General features: G+C 36.2%; 1 protein-coding gene across 2 annotated transcripts in view; it reads left to right on the top strand.

Moving 5' to 3' along the window:
• The first annotated feature begins 481 nt into the window (after positions 1–481).
• Positions 482–16805, top strand: part of LOC131158093 (uncharacterized) — a 72753-nt gene continuing 56429 nt past the window's right edge. The window contains exons 1-4 of one of the 2 annotated variants that reach the window (XM_058112690.1): positions 482–622; positions 769–811; positions 968–1024; positions 8352–8500. In XM_058112690.1, coding sequence (XP_057968673.1) covers positions 8452–8500 — 49 coding nt within the window. In that variant the 5' untranslated portion in view covers positions 482–622; positions 769–811; positions 968–1024; positions 8352–8451. The remainder of the gene's footprint in view (positions 623–768; positions 812–967; positions 1025–8351; positions 8501–16805) is intronic. The other variant, XM_058112691.1, reaches the window with a different exon arrangement.

The following is a 16805-nucleotide window of genomic DNA, read 5'->3' as shown; positions in this document are numbered from 1 at the left end:
AAAAGTCAACATATTTGATATATTTTTTAAAATTAAAAAAATTAATTTTTCACAAAATTCTTATTCATTAATAAATAATTTTATTTTTGATATTTATAAAAGTTAAAATAAAAAATATATATATATATATTTAAAAACTAATTCTTGATTTATTAAGAAGAAATCATGAGGCGATCATATCTTTTTTTCATTTAGTACATTGGAGAAGTTCGATAGGCTTGTTCACCAATAGAATTTTGAATAATTCAGGTTCATCTTTCCCCTTACTTTTTCATGAGACGTCGGCTTATGCAAATTTACTTGGATGTTAATTATGGAAGGATTAAAATGATTAAAGATTGATTCTAATTATTTTCTGAATTAGTTGACACGAACAGCAGAAGAAAAGAAAAAAGAACTCCCTCCACGTCACAATTATGGGGTTTTATTTAATTTACCAAAACTTCTGTGAATTGAATTTTCCCCTAAGCGGGTTTCTGTGGCGGGTTTCCGTCAGCGCTTGCGCCCGTGCGTCTCACAGAACGAGAACAGGGTTACTTCAAGCGTCTCTGTGACTTCCTAGTGCGTTGGTTGCTGCGGGTTATCGCTGACGAATCACGGTGCCTCTCTGGGGCTGTGGCTGGTTAGAACTGACGTTTTCTCTCTCTCTCTCTCTCTCCCTCAACAATTTTTTACTTTTTAGTTTTCTGCAAGCATATTAAATAAAACGCTGAGATAGGCGATTCGTCGGCATCGCCTTCAAAACTCGTCTTGTATTCTTTCTGGCAGAGCTCGTGCGCGTGGCGCGTTCGCCTCGCTTTGAACCTAAAAGGTCGAGGCTTTTAAAGTTTTTGAGGCTTTGTTTGCTTATCGCGTTAAGAGTACTTCTCGTCTGTTGAAGCTGAAGCCGGTGCTTTTATTTGTCTTAAAAGGCAGATAAGTTACTTGCGAATTTTTTTTTTTGGTTTTATTTGAAATGGATCTGCAGGGCTTCCGTACGAATACAGAGCGGTTAATCTTGCTAAGGGAGAGCAGTTTACCGCAGGTGATTTAAAAAATAAAATACTGTTGATCTTGCAGACGGAAGAAAATGCAATTGGTTGTGCTGAATATCTGCTAAATTGATGTGGGCGGGGCACTTCTAAATTGAGAACATATTGGTGGTAATTTTATTTTGAAGTTAAAACACCTAGTGAGGAAACTATGATCATCCAAGATGCATATAAAGTGAGAAATCACTTTATGGACTTTGGTAAAATAGGGCAAATATGATCATCCAAGTAAGACAGATGTGTGATAGCTCGTTTGGTCCGTGAAGAAATGGGTGGAGGGGGTGGTGGGGAAGTGGGTGAGGGTGAGGGTGTCGGTGAGGATACCAAGGGAGAAGTAGGGAGAGATGAGGGGCTAGGGATAGGTGTGGTTGGTTGGGTAGGTAAAGTGTAGGAAGTGTGTATATCAGGAATAGGAAGGGGAATGACTGAAGAAGATGTAAGAGTTGGATGTATGAGATGATAGGGAAAAACATTTTCTTCAAAAGTAACATCACAGGAGATGAAATTTTTTTTGTTTTCAAGATCATATACACGATAAGCCTTATGATGAGCAGAATAACCTAAGAAAACACATCGAAGAGCATGAGGAGAGAATCACCCCAAAAGGAGAGAGGAAAATTGACTTGAAAACGTAAACACCGAGCCACATTAAGAAGATGGCGATGTTTACGCTTGGCAACACCATTCTGTTGAGGTGTATCCACACATGTGCGCTCATGAAAAATGTCTTGATCATGAAAAAAGGTTTGAAATTGATTGGATAGAAATTGTTTACCATTATCAGTGCGCACGTGCTTAATAGTGCAATTGAATTGATTTTTAATCATGGCACAAAAAATTTTAACACAAGTAAAAGTATTAGATTTCATGTGCATAAGATAGACCCATATAGCACGTGAGTAGTCATCCACGATTGTTAAAAAATAATGTGCACCAGAAAGTGAAGCTGTAGGAAAACCACCTCATATGTCAAAATAAATCTGATTAAAATAAAATGTGCTCTTATTTGTATTCAAAGAAAAAGGTAAACAAATGTGTTTTACTCTAGCACAAACATCACAAGCCAAATGAGAACAAGAAATATTCAAAGTTCTTGGAATACATGAAATAGAAGGGTGACCAAGACGTTGATGCCAAAGAGAAGTGTCAGAAACACGCTGAGAGTGGAAATCTGAGGTGGAGAGAGGTTTATAGTGGTAAAGTTCATCCCGTACTTCACCCATTCCAATCAGCCTCCTCATTGATAGGTCCTAAAAATTACAAAAGGTAGGAAAAAAAATAACAACCCAATTGAGATCAGTGGTGAGTTTGCTAATGGACAATAAATTAAATTTAAATGAAGGCACATAAAGAACATTAGAAAAAAAGAGATTAGGAGAAAAACGCATAGTGTCGGTATGAGTTATAGGAACAATGTCACCATTTGGAAGCTTGATGGGGCATGGCTGATTAAGGAGTTGAATATTATCAAGAGAATACAAAGTAGAAGTCATATGATCTAAGGCACCTGAATCAATAATTCATTCAGTATTAAAAAAATAAGCAGAATGACAAGAGGCAAGATTACCAACAAAATTGGTAGAGTTGGTGTTTGAGGGCGATAAGAGATCCAAGAGTTGACGGTATTGTTCGTTGGCAAGACCAGGGACAGCAATCTCAAAAGAAGTGAAGAACCTGTGACAATATTTGCAACCATTGAAGAACCAAATTTTTTATCGGGTGTTCCACAAGATTGAGACTTCTTGTTGGGATAACCATGCAGCTTATAACATTGTGCTTTCCAATGACCATCACGACCACAGTGGTCACATTTTGGACAACCACGCCCTCGCCCATTGCTATCAGAAGAATGAGAAAAAGTACGAGGAACCGCCATGGCAGCAGATTCTGTTGGAACACTAGAGATATGAAGAAGGCGTTGCTTCTCTTCTTGATGCAAAATTGAATAGACTTTGGTGACAAAAGGTAAACAATCCATGGCCAAAATTTGACTGCAGATGGAAGCATATGAGTAATGTAATCCCATCAAAAACTAAAAAACTCGCTCAGTTGTCTTGCATTCAGATTAATTCTTCTAACACACCACTAGTGCACTGTGGTGTGGAGGCAAGCATGACGAGTTCATCCCAATAACCTTAAAGTGTTGTAAAATACACAGAGATGGTCATGGATCCTTGGGTAAGAGTAGCAATGTCACGTTTCAACTTGACAATTCTAGGATTGTTGCTTTGAGAGAAACGATTCTCTAGATCCAGTCATACATCACGGGGACATTCATAATACATCAAACTGTGAACAATGGATTTATCAATGGAGTTGAGGATCCATGATAAAACCATATCACTGCAACGTTCCCACAATTGAGTTTTTGCTGAGGAGGACGTTGGTTTAGGAAGGATACCATTTAAAAAACCAAATTTATTTTTGGCATTCAAGGCCATTTTCATAGCCCTCTTCAAGGTAGGATAATTGTCGCCATTGAGAAGAGTGGAGACGAGGATGGCACCTAGGTGATCATCAGAATGGAAAAAATATGGAGATGACACATTCAGAATTGATGAGGATGTTGGATTGGAGGAGGAGACCTCTGCTAATGTGATGTTGGACATAATGTCAGATCAGTTCAGATGAACCAAACTGTCAAATCGGGTCAGAGAAGCCTCGTGGGAGCCTTTTCCAAGTGGAGATGCTGAGAGCATAGATATGAGACAGAGAGAGATAAACAAAAAGAGATCTGAGAGCTACTGTATACTGAGAGAGAGATGCTGAGGGATGACTGGAGAAACAGAGAGGCTGTGAGCTTGAGGAGCTGCTGCCAGAAAAATTATCCGAAGACAAGAATCATGCCGGAGTCGGAGCAACAAGCAAAGATGCTGTTGGAGAAGGCGACCCGAGACCGCTGCAAGCGCCAAAGACGACGACAGCTGAAACACTGCCGGAAAAGACAAGTAACACCAAACTATGATGGCTAGATCACCGAAAAAAAAAAGAAAAAAAAACAAAGCACCAATAGAGATGATCGGAGACGATGAGATGAGCCAGAGATACTGGAGAGATGCTGGAAGATAGAGGAACGAGAGAACTGCTGCTGCTGTTCTTCGCCGAAGAAGACGTTGTCGGGGTTGGGTGACAAGAACCGATGGCGATGGATTTCGGGTGAAGACAGCCATCGGGAAGCAAGGTCGGGTTAGCGGCAGAGAGAGATGGATTGCGAGAGAAGGATGACGTCCGCTGCTGTCTGCTGTTGCCAAAAATAGAGAGACGGAAGGCTTGAGCGAACAACAGTGGCGGCGGCAGCGGCAAAGAAGGTGAGAAAAAAAATAGGTTAAGAATACCTAGGGCTCTGATACCATGTTAAAATTGAATAAAGACATTTTCTTCTATTATTCAACACTACAAGGGTGTATATATATACATGAGTCAAGGAATAAGATCCCAAATTACTCCTAAATATCTGCTCTATAATAATCATACAATAATTCAAAAATGGAAAGTGTAGATATTTCTCTAATAACGCAGAAATGCTGGCGCAGGGTCCTAAAAACGTAGAGCTAAGAGAATAGAACAAAAATGATGATCTAAACCCATTTCAACAGCATAAGTGTATATAACATCCCAAATTTGATCAGTATAACACTGGAAAGAAATTGTAGTTCTTCGATGCAACTGTTTCAGTAGTAAATTTACAAGCATAATCATCCAAAACTGAACAGTACTACAAAGCCAGACATTTGATACATTAAACTAGGAAGATCAGTCAATGCTTGCAGAAAACTAAAAAGTAAAAAATTGTTGAGGGAGAGAGAGAGAGAAAACGTCAGTTCTAACCAGCCACAGCCCCAGAGAGGTACCGTGATTCGTCAGCGATAACCCGCAGCAACCAACGCACTAGGAAGTCACAGAGACGCTTGAAGTAACCCTGTTCTCGTTCTGTGAGACGCACGGGCGCAAGCGCTGACGTCTAGGGCATGGATATATTTGATATATTTTTTAAAATTAAAAAAATTAATTTTTCACAAAATTCTTATTCATTAATAAATAATTTTATTTATTTGCCCTCACCCTTGGTATCCTCACCGACACCCTCACCCTCACCCACTTCCCCACCACCCCCTCCACCCATCTCTTCACGGACCAAACGAGCTATCACACATCTGTCTTACTTGGATGATCATATTTGCCCTATTTTACCAAAGTCCTCCACGACTTCACACGTTTCAAGATCTTCCTCAAGTACGGTTCATTGTCTCTCTTTTTTATCTTATCATCTCTTTTCTCATCAACATTTGCTTTTCTTTCTGTTATGTCCCAACATCCCGAACCCACGTCATATTCTCAAGCTGTGCTACACCCACATTGGTGTGATGCCATAGCTTCTGAAAACCTAGCCTTAGAAGCCAATTATACATGAGTTCTTCAACATCTCCCATCTGGAAAAAAACCAATTGGCTGTAAATGGGTGTTCAAAACAAAAATTCGGGCCGATGGATCCATAGTGCATCACAAAGCTCGCTTGGTGGCTAAGGGCTACACTCAGGTAGAAGGTGTGGATTATTATGACACTTTTGCTCCTGTTGCTAAACTAGATACTGTTAGGTGTGTTCTTGCAGTGGCTGCAGCTCGGAATTGACATCTCCTTCAATTGGATGTCAACAACGCTTTTCTCCATGGTGACCTCGATGAGGAGGTTTATATGACCCCTCCACTGGGTTATTGCAAACAGGGGGAGACTCGTGTTTGTCGTCTTTAGAAATCACTTTATGGCCTTAAGCAAGCCTCTCGCAATTGGTTCTCTAAATTATCTTCTATTTTACTTGCTGAGGGTTTCACCCAATCTAAGGCCGATCACTTCCTCTTCACCCGCCCTTAGGGCTAGTCTTTTATTCTCATTCTTGTTTATGTTGATGACATTCTCATGGCAGGCAATGATCTCTCTGATATTAGCACTTTCAAAGCCATGCTTGCTCAAAAATTCAAACTAAAGGATCTTGGCAAACTGAAATATAACCTTGGCGTCGATGTCACTTGCTCTCCCACTGGCATATTTCTTAATCAATGAAAATATGCTCTTGACATCCTCACTGATAGCGGTCATCTTGGTGCTCGTCCTGCCAACTTTCCCATGGAACAAAATCTCAAGCTCAATAATACTGATGGTGATCTTCTCTCCGATCCAAGCTCGTTTCGGCGGCTCGTTGGGCAGTTGATATATCTCACCATCACTTATCCCGACATTGTATTTGCAGTCAACATTCTCAGTCAATTTATGCACTAGCCCAGACAACCACATTATGATGCTGTTGTACGTGTTCTTCGATACATTAAGGCATCTCTAGGCCAAGGCTTACTTTTTCCTACTGCCAACACTCTTCAAGTCTCAGCCTATTCTGATTCGGATTGGGCTAGTTGTCCCTTCACTCGCTGCTCCACCACTGGTTTTTTCATTTAGCTGGGCACTAGTCCAATTTCCTGGCGCACTAAGAAATAAACTACAGTCTCTCGCTCCTCTGCCGAAGCTGAGTATTAGACACTTGCTTCCATTACATGTGAACTTACATTGCTCAAAACTCTTTTAAATGATCTTGGTGTACTGCATTCCCAGCCTATGCTCTTATATTGTGACAACCAAGCGGCTCTTCACATTGCCCAGAATTCTATTTTCCACGAACATACAAAACATATAGAAATCGATTGTCATATTATTCGTGAAAAGTTACGGGCTGACCTCTTCTTCACTAAGCATATTCCTACCCACAGTTAGCTTACCGATATCTTCACCAAAGCTTTGGCTCGTGAACATTTCTAAGACTTATCACGTAAGTTGGGCATCGGATCTCCATGCTCCAACTTGAGGGGGAGTATTAGAAAAATATCTACACTTTCCATTTTTCAATTATTGTATAATTATTATAGAGCAGATATTTAGGAGTAATTTGGAATCTTGTTCCTTGACTCATGTATATATATACCCTTGTAATGTTGAATAATAGAGAAAAATGCATTTATTCAATTTTAACACGCGTTGTTCGGTGTCTATCTCTCTGTGAAAAAAATAAAAATAATCAGGCTCTTATCAAACAAAAATTAGAAAATTTTTGTTGAAAATTTGAACTTTAAGTATCTTTAGAATTCGAAAATGTTGATATGAATTGTCATTTTTGTTTTTGTTTTTTTTTTCTTTTGACAATTTCCATGTGAGTTAGCATGCACAGTGTTAGAGAGAGAGAGAGAGAGAGAGAGAGAGAGAGAGCAAGAGAGATAGAAAGATAGGGGGAGAGAGTTCCTTAACCTTAATGTCTTCCTCCTCTCCCATTCTCTATAGCATATGCCTTGGGCAAAGCAAGCGAAACATTAATTGAACTGTTTGCATCCTATTTTCTTCTAGAACTCTTCCTTGTCCCTTGTGGTCATTATCTCATTTTATTTATTTTGATTCTAAATGGCATAGTATGGCCTCCATGAATAGTTTGTGAAGTTTCATATATATATATATATATATATATATATATTCCGTTGTCTGCTGCTGATTTCTATTGTTTTTCAAAATCAACAATGAAATCAAAATTATTACTTTCTTATTTATAGAAACTAAAAGTTCTTGTTGAAATGGAAATGTTATATTTTAAGGGAATATAAAAGTAGTCTTTTTGAATTAAATAGCAAATATTGCAGCACATAGAATTTAAAGGAAGATATAGTGCAGGGGAAATAAGAAAAAGTAGAATAAGGTAAGGCAACTACACAATCAATATTCAATTAAAAGGGCAAAATTTTACTTGATCAGGATTTTTTGAACTCTCTAATCTCTATTTGGTATGAGTGACCTTCTTTATAGACTATAAAACTTTGTACAAAAGCAAAAATTTCCAAGAAAATGTCCCAACCATAACTAAAAGTTAAGAAGACCAACTAGAACTCATTTGTAGAAACAGAAAGTTTCCCATAAATATAGCAGGATAAATTGCAGCATATCTCAACGAAAGCTTTTCTAATTCTGAATTATATTAAGCTAAATCTAAAAAACAAGCAAACCCCATAATGAAATGACCACCAACTTGGATATCAATATTTCCCATACTTAAGCTAGCCAAAATTCCATGCACAAGGGTGATAATAATCCTATTACAAATAATATTCCAAATCAATCCACTCTCTCTTCCTTGTTTACAGATGCTCTTACTCTTCTATGGCCTAACTGTATTTTTTTCAAACAGTGGTTTTTCTGACTATGCTGTTCCGCCTCAGCTATTGCTTTCTATTCCCTTCTTATTTTTTTGGTTATGTTTCTAATAGTGCAAAACTCTGCACATGCTATCTTAGATGGAACATATGTACTTGGAAGCCGCCCCAACTCTTGCAAGTTGATAGCTTTGCTCTAGGATTGCCAAAAAATTTCTGTACTTGGGCGCGAAAAAGTGTTATGGCTTGGTGGGAAGGTGTCAATGAAACTCGTCTTCTCATTGCCCAAGGTAATTCCTTATTTTTGTGATATATATGTATGTATATCTATAAGTATATATATATATATATATATATATATATAGATATATATTTAGCTACTAATGTGTCATTGCTTGATGTGTATGAGTGACATTTTTTTCCTTAATTGATGAACTCTGTTTATGCTATTTGATATTGAGTAGAATTATATACATCCAATGCACAATCCTTGCTTCCATTACCATTGTTCGGTGTCATTCATAAAAGGTTAACCAACTCTGTAGGCGGCTGATTGGCCCAGCAAAAATCCAAAAATTTGACATGTTTGCATGCAATTGTATGAGAATTTGGGTTTGCTTTGTATACAATGACGCCACATGTCAACTTCTGACATTTATAGTTCTTGGTCGGTAGTTATTGAAAGTTATTTTTGAATTTAAATTTTTGAAATTTAAATTGAAAGTGGTCTTTCCCTCCATTCCATTGGAAAGCTATAAAAGGACCTCTTGGGAGAGAGATTGGTGCATGTCCAAGTGGGGGCAAGCTGAAGTATTTAAAGTTCTTAAAGGGGTCAAAAGGGGATTTTATTTGAAGGAAGGAAAAAAAGGGAAAATCACATACCTCTTCTTTTGAAAGGGGAGTTTGGGGTGTGATTTTTGAAGTGAGGGTGCCTTCCACTTGATCTACAAAGATAATTTTAAAAAAGGTTAGTGCCTAACCCTCTACTTCATTCATTTCCTCTTATTTTTGTGATATATATATATATATATATATTTATATATATTTATCTACTAATGTATCATTGCTTGACGTGTCTGAGTGACATTTTTTCCTTAATTGTTGGACTCTGTTTATGCTATTTTTATTGAGTAGAATTATACATCTAATGCACAAGGCTCCCACGATGCCCTAGGGGAGGGCATGATGTACGTAGTCTTACCTTAAACACTTTGAGAGACTATTTTCATGAATTGAACCTCACCTTGAAGTTGGGATGTAGCATCTATACCGTTGGATCAAGACTCACCCTGATTTTTTTGAGTAGAATATTATCCCTTAAAATTATGCATAGGTGGTTGTCTAACAAACTTTCCTTGTTAGAGAAAATCTGACCTTATGTTTGAAATAGATTAGCTTTCAACAATTCGACAGTATGGAATAATTTCAAACATGTAGCAAAAGTGAAGAACTAGAACAATATCACATCCTCAATCACGACCAAAGTAGCAAATAGGTCCTCCAACTAAAGATGACTCATTCAAAAGCTCCAAGTCTTCCATACATGGTTAGCATGTGATAATGCCGATGACAACAATGTAAGAGATCCAACAGAAGCACATGATATAAGGAAATCATATGGAAGTGTACAAGGTTATGACGCCCTTCGATAAAGTAACAAGTCATTCAGACAAATTCATTTAATATCAAAATCAATATCAAGTGATTTGCATTCCATCAATATGTAAGCACGACATGATAAGTTTTATTGTAGTCATGTGAGGGAAACAAAGTAGGTGATGGAAGTGCATATTCAATGGGTGGAGAATAAATTATCTTAATGGATTCTCCACGATAAGTTAAATAACCAAGGAATCTTCAATAAATTCTTGTTTAATCACTGTGGCTCATTCTCTAGGTTAGTAATGGGCAATTGTATTTCAGAAATTGAGTCATCAACAAGGATCTTAGCCTGCCTAGTTGGCAACTTTTCTCCTTATCTTATTCATTACAAGTCTTTGCAACAATTTTAATCCATCAAGAGGTCGGCTTATCTCTTTGGACTGGAAGAAATATCAAATGTGTTGAGGGTCATCAAAGATAGGCCATCCTTATGATGATTTTTGATAGTTATTTTTTGACCAAACAAATTTCAATCCAAATGAAGACATCAAAGTCAAGGGAAGATAAAAGAGAAAGTAAAATTTTTCACTAGGCAGTTGATTGGTCACTTAGGGCAGTTGACCAGCATTCCTTCCATTACCTTTGTTCGGTGCCATCAATAGAGGTTAGCCAACTCTGTAGGCGGTTGATCGGCCCAGCAAAAATCCAAATTTTTGACATTTTTGCATGCAATTGGCTGAGAATTTTGGGTTTGCTTTGTACCCCAATGATGCCACATGTCAACTTCTGACATTGACAGTTGATGGTCGGTAGTTGTTGGAAGTTATTTTTGAATTTAAATTTTGAATTTTCAAAATTTACATTCAAAGTTGTCTTTCCCTCCATTCCATTGGAAGGCTATAAAAGGATTTCTTGGGAGAGAGATTGGTGCATGTCCAAGTGGGGGCAAGGTAAAGTTTTTAAAGTTCTTCAAGGGATCAAAAGGGGATTTTATTTGAAAGAAGGAAAAAAGGGAAAATCATATATCTCTTCTTTTGAAAGGGGAATTCGGGGTGTGTTTTTTGAAGTGAGGGTGCCTTCCGCTTGACCTATAGAGATTCATTCTTCATTAAAGAGGTTAGTGCCTAACCCTCTGCTTCATTCATTTCCACTTATTTTGTGAATTTTAGCATGTTGAAGCATATTGATGTTTCTTTGAATATTATGGCTAATGCTTCATCATTTCTCCATAAATCTATGTTAAAAATGCGCGTTAAGAGTAATAGAACATTTTTATATCTTGATTGTATAGGAAAAAACATGTTTAGAAGTTAAAATTGCATGATAATGTGGAAGTGTACATTCAGGCGGTCGATCGGCCCCCTTTCCTTTTGAAAAAGTAGCCGTTGGCTATAGACGGTGGTTTGATCCTTTCTAGTGGTTGGCTGCCAAATTTTGAGAGTGCTATTTTCTGTACTCTTGCTTGATTTCCCCCAGGATTTCAACTGTTTTTGATTCTCTACATTTGGTAGAGGACATTTGGTTGAGATTGAATGACTTTTATTAAAAGTTTTCAAGGTTTCTTTATAAAAATAAACTTTTTCATCAAAACAAATGAATTTGTATTAAAGCTTTCAAAAAAGCTTCCATGCTTTTGCAAAATTTTCAAAATATTTTGAAGTCATACATCCATGATGCGGTGTTTGGATGTTCTCCAATCTTTTTCAACAAAGTCAAGGCAGTTTTGTGGTTCTCTCTCAAAAAATCCATACTTTTCAAGATGAGTTTTATGATTCCTTATGATTCCTTTTAAAGAAACCAAAATATCTTTTTAGAAAATTTAATCCACACTTTTCAAAATGGGTTTTATGGTTTTCCTTCCAAAGAAACCAAAATATCTTTTTAGAAAATTTAACTTTTTAATGAACCATTTATGATGTGGCTGTCGAATGGATTAAAAAGCCTATTTTCTAAAAGATAATGCGAGATTTTTCAAGTTAGGTTTTTGTGGTTTTATTCCCAAAGAAACCAAATCATGCAAATCAAGAGTTTTCAATAAAACAACCCAAAAATATGTTTTAACATTGAAATTGAAATGTTTTTTTGACTACAGATGACTTGATTCCTCATTTGAGGATATGTTATGTAGGTAGTCTACTTTTTAGATCTAGCCATATCAAACAAAAAATGAAAAGTCCTCCCATCTTCTTTCCTTTATTTTCTAATTTTTTCCATGTTTGTATATGCGTTTTGATTAGGCATCGAGTAGTAGGATTTTTATGAGGTTAAGTTCTTTGTATGGATTCTACGAACGCCTTTTCAAAGGGGTTAAGGGTTGGTAAAAATCCGAAATGAACAAGCAAAGGAATGGAAAATTACGGAGGGCAGTTGACCGCCAGGTTCTTCAATATGATTTTTCAAATATTTTTCCAAAATTCAATCATTTCTCTTAGAGTTTTTCTTTGAAAAAGGGAGCTATACACATACACACAAGGTAAACATGGTTACCATTCATAGAATGAGTGTTTTAGGGTGCCGATTCTTTGAATTCCAATAAAAAGAGATTTAAAGTATTACCTTCCCTATTCACAAAAGTAGACCCGAACCTAATCTCTTTTCAAAAGGTTTTCATTTATTTTGCCTTTTCAAAAATTAAAAGTAAAGTGCCGACTCCTTTTTCTAAAATAAAAGAACAAGTTAGGAAACTAATGGTTTGGTTATCTATACTTGTTTAATTTATAAATAGTCACCAAAATGTTGTCTACAATGATAAGAATTATAAGACGCATGAATTATGTCTGCTGAAGGGTTAGAAAATTGTGCTGTGGTTATATTATCTCATTAACGTAATTATGATGCTCAATTATGCAACAATCTGCACAAGTATAACTGAAAGTGGAATATTTTTCCTCACTGATTCGAATTGTCTATTGGACATTTTGTATGGGATCATAGCCAATAACAACAACAAATGAAGCCTTTAGTCCCATTAGGTGGGTCAACTACATGAATCATTTTCCGTCAATTTATGTGACCATGGGCAATTTCCTTTGATAAATTCAGGGCTATTAAATCTTTACTATCTTATTCTAAGTTATTTTAGGTCTATCCCTACCCCTTCTACTACCCCTGATGGTAACTAACTCGCTCCTCTTCACTAGCATGCTATTTGGCCTATGTTGCAGATGCCCAAACCATTTGAGTCATCCCGCCCTTATCTTATCTTCTGCAGGAGCTATGCTGCGAATATGTTTATTCTTTAGTTTATCTTTAAATGTTATATCACTCATCCACCTTAGCCTTCTCATCTCGACAACTTTTACTTCTTGGATATGTTGTTCCCTACTTGCCTAACATTCTGATCCATATAGCATAAATGATCTTACAACCATCCTATAGATCTTCCTTTTTGATCTTAAGGGTATTCTACAAACACATGACACACTTGAAACACTTTTCCATTTTACCCTACTTGCTTTAACTCTATGTGTTACATCTTCTTTAATTTCTCCTTTAGCTTGCATTAATAGATTCGAGGTATCAAAATCTACTAGTGTTATTGATTTCTTGACCATCAAGTTTAATTTTTTCTCCATCATTCCTTCTACTATGAATAAAATTACGTTTAATACATTTGGTCTTGAAAGTGAAATAGTTATTCCAAGAGGGGGGGTGAATTGGATTATTTAAAAAAATTATTGTTCCCTTTATATGGATTCTTGAATTCCTTGTTTTATTAAACACACAACTTTGTTGATTTATCAATTACACAACAGAAACTTAAATGAACAAGAAATTCTGAAACCAATATTCAATCTACAACCACACACCAACCAAGTAACCAATCAAACAACCAATCATTCAATCAAGATGCACAGCACTTTGGCAAATTCAGCTTTTAGTAAGAATTCTTATATAGCCCTATGGATATTTAGGTAAGCCCTGTAGAGAATGTAATTTATTTCTTTAGTGCAAATCGCAACCAACTCAGAATTTAAATAAACTCTTAGTTAATTTGTATTTGGGTGTTAACAAATCAACATACTCCCTTTGAGGTTTCCGCAAAGTATATTAGTCAACCAAAGTACTCCCTTTCGGTTTCCGTAATCCCAAATCAAAATTAAACTTTGATTTATTTAATTTCCAATGCACGTAGTTTTTATGATTAAGAAAATTAAAACATCCACAGTTTATATTTTTGTTGGAATTTAAAGTGAGTAAGGGAAAGAGAGTGACACCGGGTTTTTACGAGGTTCGGCTTATCCCCAGCCTACGTTCTTGCCTTAGGCAAACCACCTAAGGATTCTACTATACCTGTTCCTTTCCGAGCGGAACAAAGTTGTTACAAAAATTTCTTTTTCAGGAAGAGAAACCTCTCCAAGCGACAACCCACGCATGGTCCAACGATCCAAATCAACCTTGAATCGTCAAAGAACTACAAGATAGGAATAAGAATCTGCGTACAAGAACACTCTCAAAATAGAGCAAATTTGTACAAGTTAGAGCACTTAATATACTTCAAAACGAATACTAAATAGACAATATGAAGCTCAAGATTTAGATATCACCGAAGGTTCTTTCTTAGAGATAGAGAAAACTTAGTTGCAAATCAAAACCAAGGCTTTTGATCAATCAGCAATTTCGTAGAGTTCTCCCAGCAAGAATGTGAGCAAGTATGGATTTAGGAGAATATGAAAGTAGGATGCTTGTATTGCTTGAGCTATGGAATTCATTAAGCTAAAGAGGTATTTATAGAGTTTTTTGTGAAAGAGTTTCCTTATTTACCAAGTTGACTTGGAGTGTTTGGTCAACTTTGCGAAATATTTGAAATCCTAGAATTAAATTTGAAAATCTTCCCGTTAAGTTCGAATTTCAAAATCTCCGTGGAGTTAGTCGGCTGACTTACTCGATTGGGTCAATTTTGTGTAGGTTAGTCGGCTGGACAGGCGGTTGACAACATTCTGTCCGTCCAAAAATTAATTCCAATAAATTGTCAATTGGCTGACTCAACCACATTCAAAATGGTTAGTTGGCTGACTAATCCTAGTTCAAACTGTCAGTCGGCTGAGTAGGTTTATTCATTCTTTGTGTTTGTTAGTCAGCTGGCCAATCTTAGTGTGTTCTGGTCAGTCGGCTAACCAGTCCATTCTTTTTCCAAATATTTTCATTTTTGATTTTTAAACTCTAGTTTTTTGAAAGACTCAAATATAACTTTTCAAAATCATTTTCAAGGGTTTTTTAAGAACTGGTCTCTAAGTCTTTGTATCCTAAAGAGCTTCATATATCTATAAAATATTGATTTGAAGTACTTACAAATGACTTTCTAAACATGAACTCAATAAGCACGAAGTCTTCAAGCTCCTGTCCATCTCCTGAGGTTCAGCTTGATCCTGATAAGCTTTGAGCTTTCATTTGTCATTTTGCAATACTTCTATACTCCGGAAGGCTTTCATTTGATTAGCTTTATTTGCAAGCTTTCTTCCATGAGAGTACTTTGATCATTCAAACCTGAAATAAACACTTAACAGCTCATGTTAATGTATCCTTCATTTGTTATCATCAAAACAAGATTGAAAAGCCTAGTTAGGCCAATGGGTCTTATTTCTACTTATCCTAAAATCTTTAGATTCTAAAGCTTCTCTCTATAATTATAACTTAGATTCTACTTGATCCCTAGTTTCATCAATCAAGATGATATCATCTACAAACATTTACTATGGAGTCTCACCTTGCATATTCTTAGTAAGTTCATCTATCACTAAAGTAAAGCGATAAGGACTCAAAGCAAATCCTTGATGTACACCTATTGTGATTGGAAATTTTATGGCCTCACCACTTGTAGTCCTAATGCTAGTTATTACTCCATCTTACAAATGTTTTCACTAAGTCAATAAAAACCATATGCAAGTTCCTTTTCTTTTTCCTACAATTTTTCATTAATGTTCTTAAAAGATATATAGTTTCTGTAGTAGATCTCCTAGGCATAATGCCAAACTGATTTTTTGAGACCCTTGTATCCAACCTTAATTTTTGTTCAACTACCCTTTCCTATAATTTCATTGTATGAGTCATAAGATTAATTCCACTATAGTAACTACAATTTTGAATATCTCTTTTATCGTTGTATGTAGGTATTAAAGTGCTTTTCCTCCATTCGTCTGTCATTTTCTTAGTTTTTATAATTGTGTTAAATAAATTAGTTAACCATATAATTCAATTATCACTTAGGCATTTCCAAACTTCATTTGATATTGTTCTTGCAATGGAAAAATTGCAGAAATCTCTTAGTCTCCAAAACCATGTGATAAACCTTAGACAGTTGGATGAAAGTCTTTGGGTTTTGTGAAGGAATTTGACTCGTAATTTCTTGTTTTAACCTATTTTTGAAAACGGTGTCAATTTTCATACTCTTATCCATATGATACGTAAACATGAGATCAATATATTAAGGCAAATATTGCAGCAAACTGAAAAGAAATTGTTTAATGTCATAAATTGGTCTACTAATTGTCTCCAAGTCCAATGAGGAGGGCATATTTTCTCTTTCAAAATATATCTCATTTCAGACCAAGTGATAACATGTGGTTCTCCAAAATATTGAATTCCTGTTTCAATCCCTTGCCTATGTTCTTTGGCCAATCAAATAGTCTTGATTAGCAAATTGAAGCACTGTTGATAAAAAAATCTAGTATAATCTCTAAGTCGATGAACTAAACTAAGAAAAGGTGAAGTGGTCTGAAGAACCATCAGAATCAAAAGAGTACCTAGGTTTAGTCATCTATTTAAAATTTCTAATTACTTGATAGCCAAATATGTTAAAATTACCATTTTTTCTTGTCATAAATAAATAAATAATGAAGGATAGGTATTTGAAAAGCAAGAATGAGGACGGGCCTTGGATCAATGGCAAGGTTGCTCCTTTGTGACCGGTTGGTCATGGTTCGAGTCCAAGGAGGCAGCCTTTTTGCATAAAAGTAGGGTTAAGGTTGTATACACTGTGACGACCCTCCCCCA

This window comes from Malania oleifera, chromosome 6 (genome assembly GCF_029873635.1).
Source record: "Malania oleifera isolate guangnan ecotype guangnan chromosome 6, ASM2987363v1, whole genome shotgun sequence".
In the NCBI taxonomy this organism is placed as follows: Eukaryota; Viridiplantae; Streptophyta; class Magnoliopsida; order Santalales; family Ximeniaceae; genus Malania; species Malania oleifera.
Note: the sequence above shows the minus strand (reverse complement) of the source record. Positions and strands in the feature narration are given on the sequence as shown.